This window comes from Giraffa tippelskirchi, chromosome 4 (genome assembly GCF_054371585.1).
Source record: "Giraffa tippelskirchi isolate mGirTip1 chromosome 4, T2T-mGirTip1v1.2.pri, whole genome shotgun sequence".
In the NCBI taxonomy this organism is placed as follows: domain Eukaryota; kingdom Metazoa; phylum Chordata; class Mammalia; order Artiodactyla; family Giraffidae; genus Giraffa; species Giraffa tippelskirchi.
Genome location: NC_137278.1, coordinates 56,689,817 through 56,705,989, shown reverse-complemented (window position 1 = coordinate 56,705,989; position 16,173 = coordinate 56,689,817). Strand labels below are relative to the sequence as shown.

General features: G+C 44.7%; 1 protein-coding gene across 12 annotated transcripts in view; it reads right to left on the bottom strand.

Moving 5' to 3' along the window:
* IL1B (interleukin 1 beta) overlaps positions 1 to 12,400 on the bottom strand; it is a 36,707-nt gene extending 24,307 nt beyond the window's left edge. For 5 of the 12 annotated variants that reach the window (XM_081593531.1, XM_081593538.1, XM_081593527.1 and 2 more), the window contains exon 1: positions 12,094 to 12,400. Coding sequence is in view for 2 of the 12 variants with exons in the window: in XM_081593526.1 (XP_081449652.1) it covers positions 12,094 to 12,243 (150 nt within the window). In the remaining 10 variants the exon portion in view is untranslated. Of the gene's footprint in view, positions 1 to 529; positions 736 to 2,321; positions 2,403 to 3,471; positions 3,532 to 12,093 lie in introns of all 12 variants that reach the window. The other 7 variants (XM_081593535.1, XM_081593532.1, XM_081593536.1 and 4 more) reach the window with 4 other exon arrangements.
* Between the last annotated feature and the right edge of the window lie 3,773 nt (positions 12,401 to 16,173).

Sequence of the window (16,173 nt, the reverse complement as noted above, 5' to 3'; positions counted from 1 at the left end):
ACGTGACTGAATGACTAATATTTCCACTTGTCACCTTGAATATAAGGAATTAATACTCCAGGCAGAAGAAGCCTTGTTCTGGCCACCCCCAAGTTTGGATGCCTCTTGGAAAGGCTCCATTTCAGCAATCATGCATGCAGTCTTCCTGTTCTCTGCCTACAGCATTCCTGCTTTCTCACTCCCATGCTCTCAAAACACCAGTTATTCACCCTTATCAGAACCGCTAGCCCACGGACATCCCCCCTCTCTATCTGCCCCCTCTGCTTTTGCTTCCTTATCCATCAGTTTAATTTCTAGGCTCCATCTTTGCAACCATTTCCTTGACAGTCTTCTCAGCAGACTTTCTCTTTTTCCTTCCTAGCATACGTGTGCATGTTCAGTTGCTCAGTCATGTCTGACTCTTGATGACCCCATGGACTATAGCCTGCCCGGTTCCTCTGTCCATGGGATTATCTGGCAAGAATACTGGAGTGGGTTGCCATTTCCCCCTCCATTTCTTCCCTAGTACTCACTAGACAAAACCTCTGACCTGGTTGTATTAATGGTCTGCCTCTCCGTCGGGGCTGCTGGGGACTGTTGGAGAAAACCACTTGGCCTTCCATATGGCTGTGACCTGGATGCATGGGCTCCACCACCCCTCACTGTGCTCTCATTCTGCTCAGTCATCCTATGAAGCTTTCTTTGGCGTTTGTACACAGCAGCAACATCCTGATTCCATCATTCGCATGCTCAGTCCTTGAAAATAAATCTCATCATCTGAAACTCCCCTCAGCATCTCCCACCACATTGCCAATTGCATCCCACCCACCCCCAATGTGCTCTTATTCCTGGAGTGGTACAGGCTCTTTCTTTTCCCCAGGTCCTGAACATCCTGACTCATTGTTATTTATTTATTTTTGGCTGCGCTGGGTCTTCATCGCTGTGTGCAAGCTTTTCTCTAGTTGCAGAGAGCAGGAGCTACTCTCTAGTTGCAGTGTATGAGCTTCTCATTGCAGTGGCTTCTCTTGTTGGGGAGCACAGGTCCTATGTGCATGGACTTTGCAGCGTGCTGACTCTAGGGTGTGGAGATTTCGGTAGTTGTGGCTCACTGGCTTAGTTGTTCTGTGGCATGTGGAATTTTCCTGGACCAGGGATTGAACCTGTGTCCCGGGCATTGGCAGGCAGATTCTTATCCACTGAGCCATCAGGGAAGTCCCTGACTCATTATTATATAATAAAAAAATTTATCTGAACTTTGTCCCAGATTTCTGGCAGGGTGCTTCTGAAACCCTTGGAATTTCCTCAGTGACAGGTAATGATCTGACTCATGGCAGGGCGTCTAGAGAGTTTCATGCTGGTGCCTGGTCATCAGAAGGACCAATTTGATGATTAGAGGGCTAGGGCTGGGAGACACACAATAGCGATCCTTTCTTCTGGCCTCCTGGGATGAGAGGGGGGCTGGGGATTGAGTTCAATCACATAGTCAATGATTTAATCCATCATATTTGTGTAATAAAATCCCCCCAAACTCTGGACACTGAAGCTTGGAGAAGCTTTCTGGATGGGACACACAATGATGCACTGGGCAGGTGAGGCATCCTGACCCATAGGGAGAAGGCATGGAAGCTCTGTGGTCCCTCCCAGACCTTTCTCTAGATGTCTTGTCATTTGGCCCTTCCTCCTGATATATATCCCATATAATAAAATTATAATACTTTACACTACAATTGTTGTTGTTGTTCAATCGCTCAGTCATGTCTGACTCTTTGCAACCCTGTGAGCTGGCTGCAGCATGCCGGGCTTCCCTGTCCTTCACTATCTCCCAGAGTTTGCTCAAACTCATGTCCATTGAGTTGATGATGCCATCCAACCATCTCACCCTCTGTTCCCCCCTTCTCCTCCCTCCCTCAATCTTTCCCAGCATCAGGGTCTTTTCCAGTAAGTTGGCTCTTCACATCAGGTGGCCAAAGTACTGGAGCTTCAGCTTCAACATCAGTCCTTCCAAGGAATATTCAGGGTTGATTTCCTTTAGGATTGACTGGTTTGATCGCCTTGCTGTCCAAGGGCCTCTCATATAATAACAATAATAGTACTTTCCTGAGTCCTGTGAATCTTTCTCATGAATTATCTAACCTGAGGGGGTCATGGGAACTTCTCAGTTTACAGCCACTTTGTTGGAAGTGTGGGTGGCCTGGGGACCCCTGAAGCACAGCTGGCATCGGAAGTAAGGGATGGTGCCTTTTAACTTGTGGGGTCTACACTGATTCTGGGTGATTATTACTAAAGCTGAATTGAAGTACACCCAATTGGGATTCAAATGGGATACCCATCTTCTCAAAGACCTTGTTGTATTGATCTTGCTCATCTTCAACCATTTGCTCTCTGCAGCTCCATCTCACCAGACACACTCATGTCTTGCTTTTCTAAAACAAAACAAAGGAAGACAACATATTTCCTCCACTCTCTGCCTATTGCTTTTCTTTTCTTGAAAGAGTGCCTTCCCTTGCTTCTCCTCCCACTCTTCAACCCTCAACGGTTTGCTGCCTCCCAGATGGAAACTTCTCTCATGAAGGTCATCCTTGGCCCACAGCTGATGGACCATTTTCTGCCCATCCCCTTTGAAAAATTATTTATTTAATTTTTTGGTTGCACTGAGTCTTTGTTGCTGCATGGGCTTTCTCTAGTTGCAGCAAGTGGGGACCAGTCTTTGTTGTGGTACGTGAGCTTCTCACTGTGGTAGCTTCTTGTGTTGTGGAGTATGGGCCCTGGGTGCATAGGCTTTGGTAGTTGTGGCTCTCCGGCTTAGTTGCTCCACAGCATGTGGAATCTTCCCAGACCAGGGATCGAGCCCATGCATGCTGCACTAGCAGGCAGATTCTTATCCACTGAACCACCAGGGAAGGCTTCCCCTCCTCTTTCAAATTTGATTTCTCAGCAGTATTTCATATTATCGACTATTTTCTTATCTTCTTCAACTATAAACTCCTCCTACCCTAGCTTCTGCAATAACACATTGATTTTCCTTTGTCCTATTTTTGAATTTATTTATTTTTAATTATTGAATTTATTTATTTGGCCGTGTGGGTTCTTAGTTGTGGCACGTGGGATTTTCGTTGTGTTATCAGGATCTTTCCTTGTGGCCTAAAGCTCTAATTGCAGTGTGCGGGCTTAATTGCCCTGTGGCATGTGGGATCTTAATTCCCTGACCAGAGATCAAACCTTCTTCCTCTGCATTGCAAGGCAGATTCTTAACCACAGGACCACCGGGGAAGTCCCATGCCCTTCTCTTGTATTTATAGCCCGCAGAAATCTCGTCATCCACATGGGTTCCTAGAGTACTACCTTGATTCCTTCTCCTCATTCACTAAGCTAGCTCCTCTTCTGATCAACCACTTGTTTGGCTTCTTCTACCTCCAAGATACCTCTGATCTCTGTGCATATACACTCTCTGTGTCTGTTGCTCCCTAGTCCAGATGACATCCCCCAACTCACCTCTTCATTGGTCTCCATGCTGTTCATCATGTAACTCTCCCACTTATTCTCCACCTACAGCTGGAATGATATTTTCAGAACAGATGCAGTCACATAGAGCCAGAGCTTTATGTGGGGCTTCCCTGGTGGCTCAGACTGTAAAGAGTCTGCCTGCAAGGCAGTTTGGGAAGATCCCCTGGAGAAGGAAATGGCAACCTACTCTAGTATTCTTACCTGGAGAATTCCATGGACAGAAGAGCCTGGTGGGCTACAGTCCATGGAGTCAGAGAGAGTTGGACACGACTGAGTGAAAATATTTTTTGATTTGGTCTATGTAAGGTACCAGTGACTTTTTGGTTGAATGAATGAATGTCATGTCCTAGCTTAAACCCCAATAGTTTATTTGTTTTTAATTATTTATTTTAACTGAAGGATGATTGCTTTGCAATATTGACTTGGTTTTTGCCATATATCAACATGAATCAGCCATAGGTATACATATGTTCTCTCCCTCTTGAACCTCCCTCCCAACTCCTACCCCATCCCACTCCTCTAGGTTCTCACAGAGCACTAGCTTGAGTTCTCTGAGTCATGCAGCGAATTCCCATTGGCTATCTACTTTACACAGGGTAGTGTATATGCTTCCATGCTACTCTCCATCTGTCCCACCCTCTCCTTCCACCCACCTCTCTGCCTGTGTCCATAAGTCTGTTCTTTATGTCTGTGTCTCCATTGCTGCCCTGCAAATAGGTTCATCAGTACCATCTTTGTAGATTCCATATATATGCATTAATATATGATACTTGTTTTTCTCTTTCTGACTTACTTCACTCTGTATAATAGGCTCTAGGTTCAACCACCTCATTAGAACAGACTCAAATGTATTCCTTTATATGGCTGAGTAATATTCCATTGTATATATGTACCACAGCTTCTTTATCCATTCATCTGTTGATGGACATCTAGATTGCTTCCATGTCCTAGCTATTGATATAGTGCTGCAAGGAACAACCTAATAGTTTCTCATGACCCTTAGAGTCCAAGCTCCTGGACACAGTTTCTAGCCCTTATACACGCCTCTCTTTAATTGTTATCATGCTCACCCTCCCTCTATGCGGGACACTCTGCCTTTCTTTTCCTTGTTATTCATCTTCTACATTTCAACTTTCATGGACCTTTTCCTGTCTCACCTGCCATTGGGTCCTAGTCACTTCCTGCTCCACCTGTTATATACCAATTACATTTTTACTGTGATTGTTTACAGTATCTATTTGCCCACCCTTATCTGTGTCTCAGTATCCTCATCACTCCATATTCTTGGCAACACTTGATGTAGCCAGACTTTAAAAAAAAATTGATAACTTGGTAGAAAATAATATTTTATCATAACTTAATTCCCATTTTTCAAATTTTTAATGAGGTTGAGCATCTATTCAAATGTTTTCTAGCCAGGTGTGTTCTATGAAATACTTATAATTTTCCCTGCTGGTTTTTATTTTTAAAATTCATTTGTAGGGGTTCTATTTATATCATCTGAATATCATTTTTTTTTTTTTTACTTCATTGAGTGGCAGGTGGGATCTTAATTCCTTCTGCCTATGTCTATGTGCTTAGTCGCTCAGTCATGTCCAACTCTTTGCGACCCCATGGGCTGCAGCATGCCAAGTTTATGGGGATTCTCCCAGCAAGAATAGTGGAGTGGGTTGCCATGCCCTCCTCCAGGGGAATCTTCCCAATCCAGGCATCAAAGTCAGGTCTCCCGCATTGCAGGCGGATTCTTTACCATCTGAGCCACGAGGGAAGCCCAGAAACTGGAGTGGGTAGCCTATCCTTTCTCCAGGGGATCTTCCCAACCCAGGAATCGAACCAGGGTCTCCTGCATTGAAGGCAAATTCTTTATCAGCTGAGTTACCAGGGAAGCCCTAACCAGGGATCAAATCATGCCCCCTGCAATGGAAGTGCAGAGTCTTAACCTCTGAACCACCAAGGAAGTCCTTAAATATCAATCTTTTGCAAAATGTGTATGCTGCAAATATTATATTCCAGTTTGCAGCTTGCCATTCACTTTTAATGAAAAAAGTTTAACTTTTAAAATGAGATCAAGTCAATCCGTTTTATATTTATGGTCTGTACCTTTGGTGTCGTGTTTAAGAAATATCTTCCTGCCCAAAGCCACAAAAATATCCACCTGTGTTTTGTTCTAAAAGTTTTTAACTTTTGCTTTTCGCATTTGTGCCTTGATTCCATTTAATTGACTGCCTCCTCTGCTGGAGAGGGGCGTATCTGATAGCTCAGTTGATAAAGAATCTGCCTGCAGCGCAGGAGACCCCTGTTCAATTCCTGGGTTAGGAAGATCCGCTAGAGAAGGGATAGGCTACTCACTCCAGTATTCTTGAGCTTCCCTTGTGGCTCAGCTGATAAAGAATCTGCCCGCAATGCAGGAGGTCTGGGTTCGATCCCTGGGTAAGGAAAATCCCCTGGAGGAGGGAACGGCTACCCACTCCAGTATTCTGGCCTGGAGGATTCCATGGACAGTATAGTCCGTGGGGTCGAAAAGAGTCGGACATGTCTGAGCACCTTTCACTTTCTGCTGGGGAGAAGCTGCTGCTGCTAAGTCGCTTCACTCGTGTCCGACTCTGTGCGACCCCATAGACGGCAGCCCACCAGGCTCCCCCGTCCCTGGGATTCTCCAGGCAAGAACACTGGAGTGGGTTGCCATTTCCTTCTCCAACGCATGAAAGTAAAAAGTGAAAGTGAAGTTGCTCAGTCGTGTCCCACTCTTAGCAACCCCATGGACTGCAGCCTCCCAGGCTCCCTCGTCCATGGGATTTTCCAGGCAAGAGTACTGGAGTGGGGTGCCATTGCCTTCTCTGGGGGAGAAGCTGCAGGAGGATGTAAAACATCAGTCTTGTTTCTTGCTGATCCCCAGAGCCCCAAGTAGTCACTGGTACCCAACAAGGGACCTGTGAGTAAACAAATACATAGTTGAGTGACTGAAGGTAGAAACAAAGTAGCATGGGTGTTCCAAGGGAGCAAGAGATACCTTTGAAGAGATGAAGGAGAAAAAGTAGGATAGCGGTTCTCAGTCCTGGGTCCACAGTGGAATTCCCCAGAGAGCATTAAAATGTACTGTGGAGAGACTTCCCTGGTGGTCCAGTGGCTAAGACTCCGTGCTCCCAATTCAGGGGCCCTGGGTTCAATCCCTGGTCAGGGAACTAGGATCCCACTTGCTGCAACTAAGACCTGGGACAGTCAAATAAATTCATTAAATAAATAAAAATAATTGCAAAAATAAATAAAGGGGAAGGGGAGGGAAGACAGCAGGGGAGAGGGATCAGTAGAATGAGTAGAGAGTGTGAGGAAGAGAGTAGTGGGGAATCTGCCCCGGGAGAAAGGTGGGCGAACAGATGTCAAGGGGATGGTTTCACAGGGATCCTCATGGACACAGCACTCCTCCCAATCTCTAACTCAGCCATTAATGAGCAAGGGTTCCAGATTCTCTCTTTCTCTTCCTTGTTCCAGGAGCAGAATAGTGACTGATACACAGGAGAGTGGAGGCAGCGTGGTAGGGAGTGAGGGGTGCAGAATGCAAAGATGGAGGAAGAGGATGAGACTTCCGTCCCCAGAGGAGAAAGACTGGGGCTCCAGAGAGGCCTGTGGGTGATGCCAGACTCCACCTTAGGTCAGGTGGGAAGTATTTCTGTGAAGAATGACGTGGAGCGTTCTGGTAGAAGCAGCCAGCTATAGTCACCTTCCTGAAGTGCCAAGTCTTTTAGATGGCTTTTAAAAGCCATTTAATGGTGTTTCCCCCTTCATGGATCACAGCCTTGTTGTGGCAAAGGGGCTATGGTTTTTCTAGTAGTCATGTATGGATGTGAGAATTGGATCATAAAGAAGACTGAGCACCAAAGAATTGATGATTTTGAATTGTGGTGCTGGAGAAGACTCCTGAGAGTCCCTTGGACTGCAAGAAGATCAAGCCAGTCAGTCCTAAAGGAATCAGCTCTGGATATTCATTGCAAGGACTACTGCTGAAGCTGAAGCACCAATACTTTGGCCACCTGATGCGAAGAGCTGACTCATTGGAAAATTACCCTGATGTTGGGAAAGATTGAAGGCAAAAGGAAAAAGGGGCGGCAGAGGAAGTGATGGTCAGATAGCATCACTGACTCAATGAACATGAATTTGAGCAAACTCCGGGAGATAGTGGTGGACAGAGAAGCCTGGCATGCTACAGTCCATGGGGTTTCAAAGAATCAGAAATGACTCAGCAACTGAACAATAACAACAACAAATGGAGTTTTATCTGGTGTTCAAGTTCACAGGCAACTAATATAGTAACCATGGGAAACTATTTGAGAAGGCTCAAGGGAGTGGCCTGGAAATTCTGTGTTGTTATAGCAGGTGGCTTAGGGTGAGTTCAGACTTGGATCTTTGCATACCTGGCACAGTCACCTGGCTGTCCTAGAGCGTCTTCACCTTAACATGCCTTACACTGAACCTTGATATTTCTGCTCAACCCATCCCTGCACCCATCTCCCAGCTCTCACCTAATGGTACTCCAACGACCCAACTGCTTAAGTAAAAGTCTTAGTACTCATCCTGAATTTCTCCCTATCCCTGTTCTGTCACCCCATTTGATCCATCAGAGCTTATGGCAGGCTCTGTCTCTGACATAAATCCTGCCTGTGTGTTGCCAGTTCATTCCAACCACCCCTCAAGGGACTCCTTTCAAGTCTCTTCCAAGAACCTTCACTGCTCAAGACAAGCATGCCTGTAAATGCAACCAGGAGACTTAAAATGTAACCAATACACCTGGGTGGAGTTACACTCACAAGTTATTCTTCCTTGAACAACAAACAAACATTTGTTTTTTATATAGGGAAACATGCCATCTTTCTTCTCATGCCAACTAACAGACGTTATTAGTTGATGAAATCTGCCGATACCACCAGTACTGCTTTTGGATGCTCAACTTGAATTATTCTCACTGTCATATATGGGAATTATTCTTGGGGAAAGGTAATTGAGTTTTCCAAAGCAAACAGAAATTTGAGGTGTGCCTCTGGTGCATGACTCATGAAATCAGATTCTTAGAGGGAGCTCAGTGTGCCTCCAGGTGACTGTAAAGGAGCTTTGATGGATACCATGTGGAGTGGCTGACCTTTGTTGGAGTCATCAAGGTTGAAGTTTGGCTTGCTTACCTAAGTGTTCCTTATCTGATTAATAAGAATCAGATTCATAGGGATTGATTAATAAACTAGAACGCCAGTATACCACATTTATGGTGAAGGCCATATCTACAATAACTGTATGTAGTAAATTTCATATCAGGATAAGAGTTCTGACAAATACATAACAGAGGTGAGGGGTTACCCTGATGGCTCAGTGGTAAAGAATCCACCTGCTAATGCAGGAAACAAGAGTGTGATCACCGATCCAGGAAGAGCCCACATACCGTGGAGCAACTAAACCTGTGTACCACAACTACTGAGCCTGTGCTCTAGAGCCTGGGAACAACTACTGAGCTCACGTGCTGCAGCTACTGAAACCTGAGCACCCTAGAGCCTGTGCTCTGCAACAAGAGAAGCCACTGCAATGAGAAGCCCGCTCACAGCAACTGGAGAGTAGCTCCAGCTCGCTGCAACTAGAGAAAAGCCCCCATAGCCAAGAAGACCCAGCACAGCCAAAAAAACCTAACTAAAAAATAATTTAAAAAATAGCATGTGAGAACCATTGGACTGAAATTTAGATTTTCCTGGAAAATTGTGATTGCCATTGACATACCTTTCTGCAGACTATGATTCTCACGCCCCTAATATTAAAAGACGTGTTCCCATAGTTGCTTTACTGCCAGTTTTCTTTTCAAAACCTTAATCAGTAAGTCAAGTGGGCCTTAGGAAGCATCACTATGAACAAAGCTAGTGGAGGTGATGGAATTCCAGCTGAGCTATTTCAAATCCTAAAAGATGATGTTGTGAAAGTGCTGCACTCAATATGCCAGCAAATCTGGAAAACACAGCAGTGGCCACAGGACTGGAAAGGTCAGTTTTCATTCCAATCTCAAAGAAAGGCAATGCCAAAGAATGTTCAAACCACCACACAATTGCACTCATCTCACATGGTAGTAAAGTAATGCTCAAAATTCTCCAAGCCAGGCTTCAACAATACATGAACCGTGAACTTCCAGATGTTCAAGCTGGTTTTAGAAAAGGCAGAGGAACCAGAGATCAAATTGCCAACATTCGCTGGATCATTGAAAAAGCAAGAGAGTTTAGAAAAACATCTATTTCTGCTTTATTGACTATGCCAAAGCCTTTGACTGTGTGGATCACAATAAACTGTGGAAAATTCTGAAAGAGATGGGAATATTCGACCACCTGACCTGCCTCTTGAGAAATCTGTATGCAGGTCAGGAAGCAACAGTTAGAACTGGACATGGAACAACAGACTGGTTCCAAATAGGAAAAGGAGTACGTTAAGGCTGTATATTGTCCCCCTGCTTATTTAACTTATATGCAGAGTACATCATGAGAAATGCTGGGCTGGATGAAGCACAAGCTGGAATCAAGATTGCTGGGAGAAATATTAATAACCTCAGATATGCAGATGACACCACTCTTATGGCAGAAAGTGAAGAAGAACTAAAGAGCCTCTTGATGAAAGTGAAAGAGGAGAGTGAAAAAGTTGGCTTAAAGCTCAACATTCAGAAAACTAAGATCATGGCATCCGGTCCCATCATTTCATGGCAAGTAGATGGGGAAACAGTGGAAACAGTGGCAGACTTTATTTTTTTGGGCTCCAAAATCACTGAAGATGGTGATTGCAGCCATGAAATTAAAAGACACTTGCTCCTTGGAAGAAAAGCTATGACCAACCTAGACAGCGTAATAAAAAGCAGAGACATTACTTTGTCAGCAAAGGTCCGTCTAGTCAAAGCTATGGTTTTTCCAATAGTCATGTATAGATGTGAGAGTTGGACTATAAAGAAAGCTGAGTGCCGAAGAATTGATGCTTTTGGACTGTGGTGTTGGAGAAGACTTTTGAGAGTCCCTTGGACTTCAAGGAGATCCAACCAGTCCATCCTAAAGGAAATCAGTCCTGAGTGTTCATTGGAAGGACTGATGCTGAAGCTGAAACTCCAATACTTTGGCTGCTGACTCATGCAAAAAGACCCTGATGCTTGGAAAGATTGAAGGTGGGAGGAGAAGGGGACAACAGAGTATGAGATGGTTGGATGACATCACTGACTCAATGGAGATGAGTTTGAGTAAACTCCAGGAGTTGGTGATGGACAGGGAGGCCTGGCATGCTGTAGTTCATGGTGTCAAAAAGAGTCAGACAACACAGCTGAGTGACTGAACTGAACTGAATCAGTTCCTATTGTTCCCTGACCTCCATTCCTCAAAGGCTCACAGTTTTCTGTTGAATGAAAAGGCAAATGTCTGTTTTGGGCAACATGGCTGAGTACAGACTTTGCAGGGTCTTTCTGCCTCGAAACAAATGTTGTAGATAAAACAGACTTAAACACACTTTTTTTTTTTTTTTTTGGATTTCCAGTAAGGAAAGGAAATCTCTAAATTGCTCCCTCTGTCTCCCACCCCCTATCCCCACCCCATGCCCTCTATAGTGAACTTGAGCCAGAGCGGTGGTAAAACAGGAGCAGGTAAACATATCTCAAATTCAGTCTTCCTCCCAGAGAGAAAAATACTTACTTTAACATTGTGATCAATGGTGCCTCTGAATTAGAGTTCAAGGCCAGTGGCAAGGTCAGGGGCTGACCCCAAGGTCACAATCTAGGACCTTCAAATTGGACTACAGGTTATTCACATTTTCCTGGTCTTATAGCACTTTGAGTTAAATCCAAGGACAGGGGTGATATTAAAAATGTTTGACAACGTACATGGCATAGACACCAGCTAATTAGAATAAGAACCAGCCAGAAAAGATCATGACTACAATAATGATGTCAGTTGTTGTTTTGTTTGTTTAGTTGCTAGGTCATGTCTGACTCTTCTGTGACGCCACGGACTGTAGCCCACCAGGCCCCTCTGTCCATGGGATTTCCCAGGCAAGATATTTGAGTGGGTTGCCATTTCCTTCTCCAGGGGATCTTCCCAACCTAGAGATCGAACTTGAGTCTCCTGCATTGGCAGGTGTATTCTTTACCACTTGGCCACCTGGGAAGAATTCGCTTCCCAATGCAGGAGATGTGAGTTTGATCCCTGGGATGGGAAAATCCCCTGGAGAAGGAAATGGCAACCCACTCCAGTATTCTTGCCACAATAATCCTATGGGCAGAGAAGCCTGGCAGGCTACAGTCCATGGAGTCGCAAAGAGTCCTGTCAGACAGGACTGAGTGACTGAGCACGCATGCACAGTCTCCCAGCAGAGGGAAACACAAATCCTCTCTGGAGGCAGGACTGCAATTTACCATTGATCACAGTCCCCACAAGCTAACATCCACCATCAATGAGCTCACAATCTAAGGTCACCAAATAGAGAGCCACAAACCATGAGTGACATGAATCAGAGTCAATAGAAACTACACACAACAGCTGGGACCTCCCAGACCTCAGCTCTTGGAATGACTGAATATAGAATACAGCTGCCACCAGAGTGAACATTTTAATCAGTACTTACCACGCAGCTGCTGCTGCTGCTGCTGCTAAGTCGCTTCACTCGTGTCTGACTCTGTGCGACCCCATAGACGGCGCCCACCAGGCTCCCCCGTCCCTGGGATTCTCCAAGCAAGAACACTGGAGTGGGTTGCCATTTCCTTCTCCGGTGCATGAAAGGGAAAAGTGAAAGTGAAGTCGCTCAGTCGTGTCCGACTCTTAGCGACCCCATGGACTGCAGCCTACCAGGCTCCTCTGTCCATGGGATTTTCCAGGCAAGAGTACTGGAGTAGGGTGCCATTGCCTTCTCCGTAGCAGGCCCTGTTAAAAGCACTGCATACATTGTGCCAGATGCAGTGACTCAGCTCCACACTCACCTTCTCATTTGCACTGGATTAAAAAGTGGGTGGAAGGTGGTAGCTATTTTAGTCTTGGCAGTGCCTCTGGCAGCCACTGCCAAATGGGCAGTAGTAATGGTAGTGACAGTTAAGTGCCAGCTCTTGTGGCTTGGACTGAGGCAAGGACTTACACGCGCAAGGTCCCTGAAGGGACCATGGTCAGCAGATGAGCAGAGCTCTATAGCTCCTACTGTCTAGGCCATGTATGCTGCTAAATCACTTCAGTCGTGCCTGACTCTTTGCCATCCCATGGACTGTAGCCCACCAGGCTCCTCTTTTCATGGGATTCTCCATTCAAGAATACTGGAGTGGGTTGCCATGCCCTTCTCGAGGGGATCTTCCCCACCCAGGGATCGAACCAGCATCTCTTATGTCTCCGGCATTGGCAGGAGGGTTCTTTACCATGAGTGTCACCTGGAAAGCTCACCACACTTAAGAATAAGGCCATTTTTACATTGGGCCCTCTCTGTGGCTACTGAGAGATAGTAACTCAGCAGGGCTTATTGCCTAATAGTGAATATCTGAGAGACATGGGAATATGATCCTAGGAAAGTCTTTTGTGTCTCTGAAAGGTCCGTGAGGCTGAAGTTTTCCTGAAGTCCTAGCAAGTATTTTTATAATAACACCCATGTTTTCAAGACAGATTCTGTGTTACTGTTCTTCCTGGAAGCCACTTTTTAATTATAGCATTGTTTGCTCTCTGGAGAGGCTGGAAATGAGAAATAGTTTTATTGCTGAACGTTGCAAGTCTGGGCTCTACAAAAATTTTTTTAAATTGGAGGATAATGGCTTAACAATATTGTGTTGGTTTCTGCTGTACAACAACACGAATTAGCCATAAGTATACCCCTTCCTCTTGAGCCTCTTTCCTACCCCTACCTCCCCCGATTCCATCCCTCTAGGTTGTCACAGAGCACCAGGCTGAGCTCCCTGTGTTACAGAGCAACTTCCCACTAGTTATCAATTTTACACATGGTAATGCATATATTTCAATGCTTCTCTCTCAATTTGTCCTACTCTCTCCTTACGCTGATGTGGTTCCTAGAGGTTTGAATCTTTTTTTTCTTTTTGGTTATTTACTTATTCCCCATAACACACTGAATGCTTAATAAATGGTTACGGACTTTGAGTTTTATTTAAATGGGCATGTTCTATGTCTAATGGGCTCCTGGACAACTGCATAGTTCTTCTCTAGCATCACCAGGGGATGGGGAGCCACTTTGGGCTGCACTGTGCCAGGTGGAAATGCATGAATTCTCCCTGGCTCCTGAAAAAGAGCCCAGGAAGATGCAAAACTGAAACCTTCCATTTTTAGAGCAATGTAGTGATGTGGCACTCATCACACTCAGGTGGTATTTTATCCTGTAGTTACCACTGGTGTTTTATGACAGTGCTTACCCAGGTATGGATTTTATTTCCCATGCAGGGAACTGAGGACAGGGATGAGATTGAAGCAGACTCTAGATAGTGAAGCCAACATTCATATAATCTGTATTATGTGATTTTTGAAGAATTTTGTTTTGCATTCCTTTAGGTGGTGTAGTGGTAAAGAATATATTTGCCAGTGCAGGAGACGCAGGTTCCATCCCTGGGTTGGGAAGATCCCCTGGAGTACGAAATGGCAACCCACTCCAGTATCGTTGCCTGGAGAATTTCATGGACAGGGGAGCCTGTCAGGCTACAGTCCATGGGGTCTCAAAAGAGTCAGACACGACTGAGCGATGGAGCATAGCATTGAGCAACACTTATCTAACTTGATAGTTGTAGGCTGATTGAATGTTTGAGATGTCCTCAAAAATGATGGCTTTGGTCTTAGAAAAGCTATTTTGAAACTATTATTTCTAGTGATACTTAAACAGTATGGCCACTGTTTCTGGAGACCTCCCTTAGACTGTGAAATATCCTAGATAGTAAAATCATATCATCTTTGAATAGAAAAATGCTTATCCTTCCAACCTGTACAGCAGGATAGGAACCTAGCTTGTCTCCATAATGAAATCAGATGAGTAAAGCGTACTTTACTAAGAAAATAGTTGGAGCAGAGAAATCTCCGTTGCATTTACTCTGTAGGAAATCATCTATCCATCAGACTTCCAACTGACCTCACCTCTTAAGAAATGACTACAACAAGCATAAACATTGAGTTACATTTTTAAAGAAACTTTCCCACGATTTAGGGGGACTGTTGACTGGATAAACTGACAGATCTATAATTTTGGGAGAGTAGACTGTTACCCTGACTGGTTTGACTTACTTCAAAACTAAACCTAATTTTTTTTTGTGTGTGAAATAGTCTGGATTCTTAAAAAAAAAGTTGGATTGCATAATATTGAGAAGTACTAAGCCATTTGCCTGGAAGAAGTAGGTGTGAGAGAAAATTTGAACTAATTTAGAGATGGATACTATTGATACCTACCTTCTGAGACTTTTAGGCTGACCCACTGAAGAGGCATTGCTTACCACCACCAGGCAACCATGGGGATGATCAGCTTAGTGTGTTTGCTGGTGTGGTGTTTGTGAGAGAGAAGGGGAAGAGGGGAGTAAGGATTCCAAAGTAGAGGCCAAGTTATGCATGAGCTATTTGATCCATAGCATAAGGGAGATTGAAACAAAGACTCTCACGGAAGAGGGGTGTGCATTTATTGATCTTCCTTTAAGAAGGACACAATGATAAGCATTGGGAAAATGAGGATGAGTAAGAATTGGTCTCTGATCTCAAGAGTCTCACAGGTTTGCAGGAGGACAGACAAAAATATTTGATAAGTATGGTAGAGTGTTAGAGATGCTCTGAGAGAGGTCAGTGCAGGAGACCAAGAAGAGAAGGGCCAGTTGATTGGGTCTAGGAATCTGGGAGAATATGCTCATATATTCACATGTCTTATAGGAGAAGTAGTCCTCAGAGCGGATGGAGGGTATCAGACCAAATGTCTTCAGGTAGGCTCTTTGAAGGCAAGTGATGAGAGATGAGACTAGGAAAGTAGGCAAGGACCACGTTAAGAAGGACCTTGTGTACTAGGCAAAGGAGATCTCAGTGATACACAGAATTTGTAAGTTTATTTTTTCACTGTACAGCTGGAGATGGGCCAGGCTCCAATCAGGGAGACAGTCTAGGAGGAAGTGATGAGGCCTTGATATAAACCAATGGTGGTGGGGAGAGAATGGAAGGGATAGAGTTGAGACATTTTCAAGGTAGAATTGGAAGGAACTTTATGATTTTAGATATGAGTGGGGATTGAAAAAGCAAAGTTGAGGCTAACACTCAGACTTTTAGATTGACCCACTGGAAGAGGAATTACTTAATACCACCAAGCAACCAGTGGGATGATCAGCTTAGTGTGTTTGCTTGCTTTAGGGGGAGGGATAAAAGAGGATTTATTACAGTAAAGCTTGGATAAACAAATTCGCTATGTTTTTGGTATTTATAGGTAAATCTCCCTAGACAACAGTTTGGCTGGTGATGAACAGTTAATAGAAATCATTCTATTCCCCTGAAGTCCATGGGGTCTCAAGTAGTCGGACACGACTCAGCGACTGAACAATGATTCTGTTTCCCAGACCTCAGAGAGAGTAGATGGTGACCCTGCAGAAGCTGGGTGAGGAGCTTGGAGAATAAATGTTCTCACCTCTCACCCTTCTGCCTTCTGATTTCCTCTCCATTCCTCTGGCAGGCTGAACCCAACTGAAAGCTAGAAACCCAGAGAGCCCAG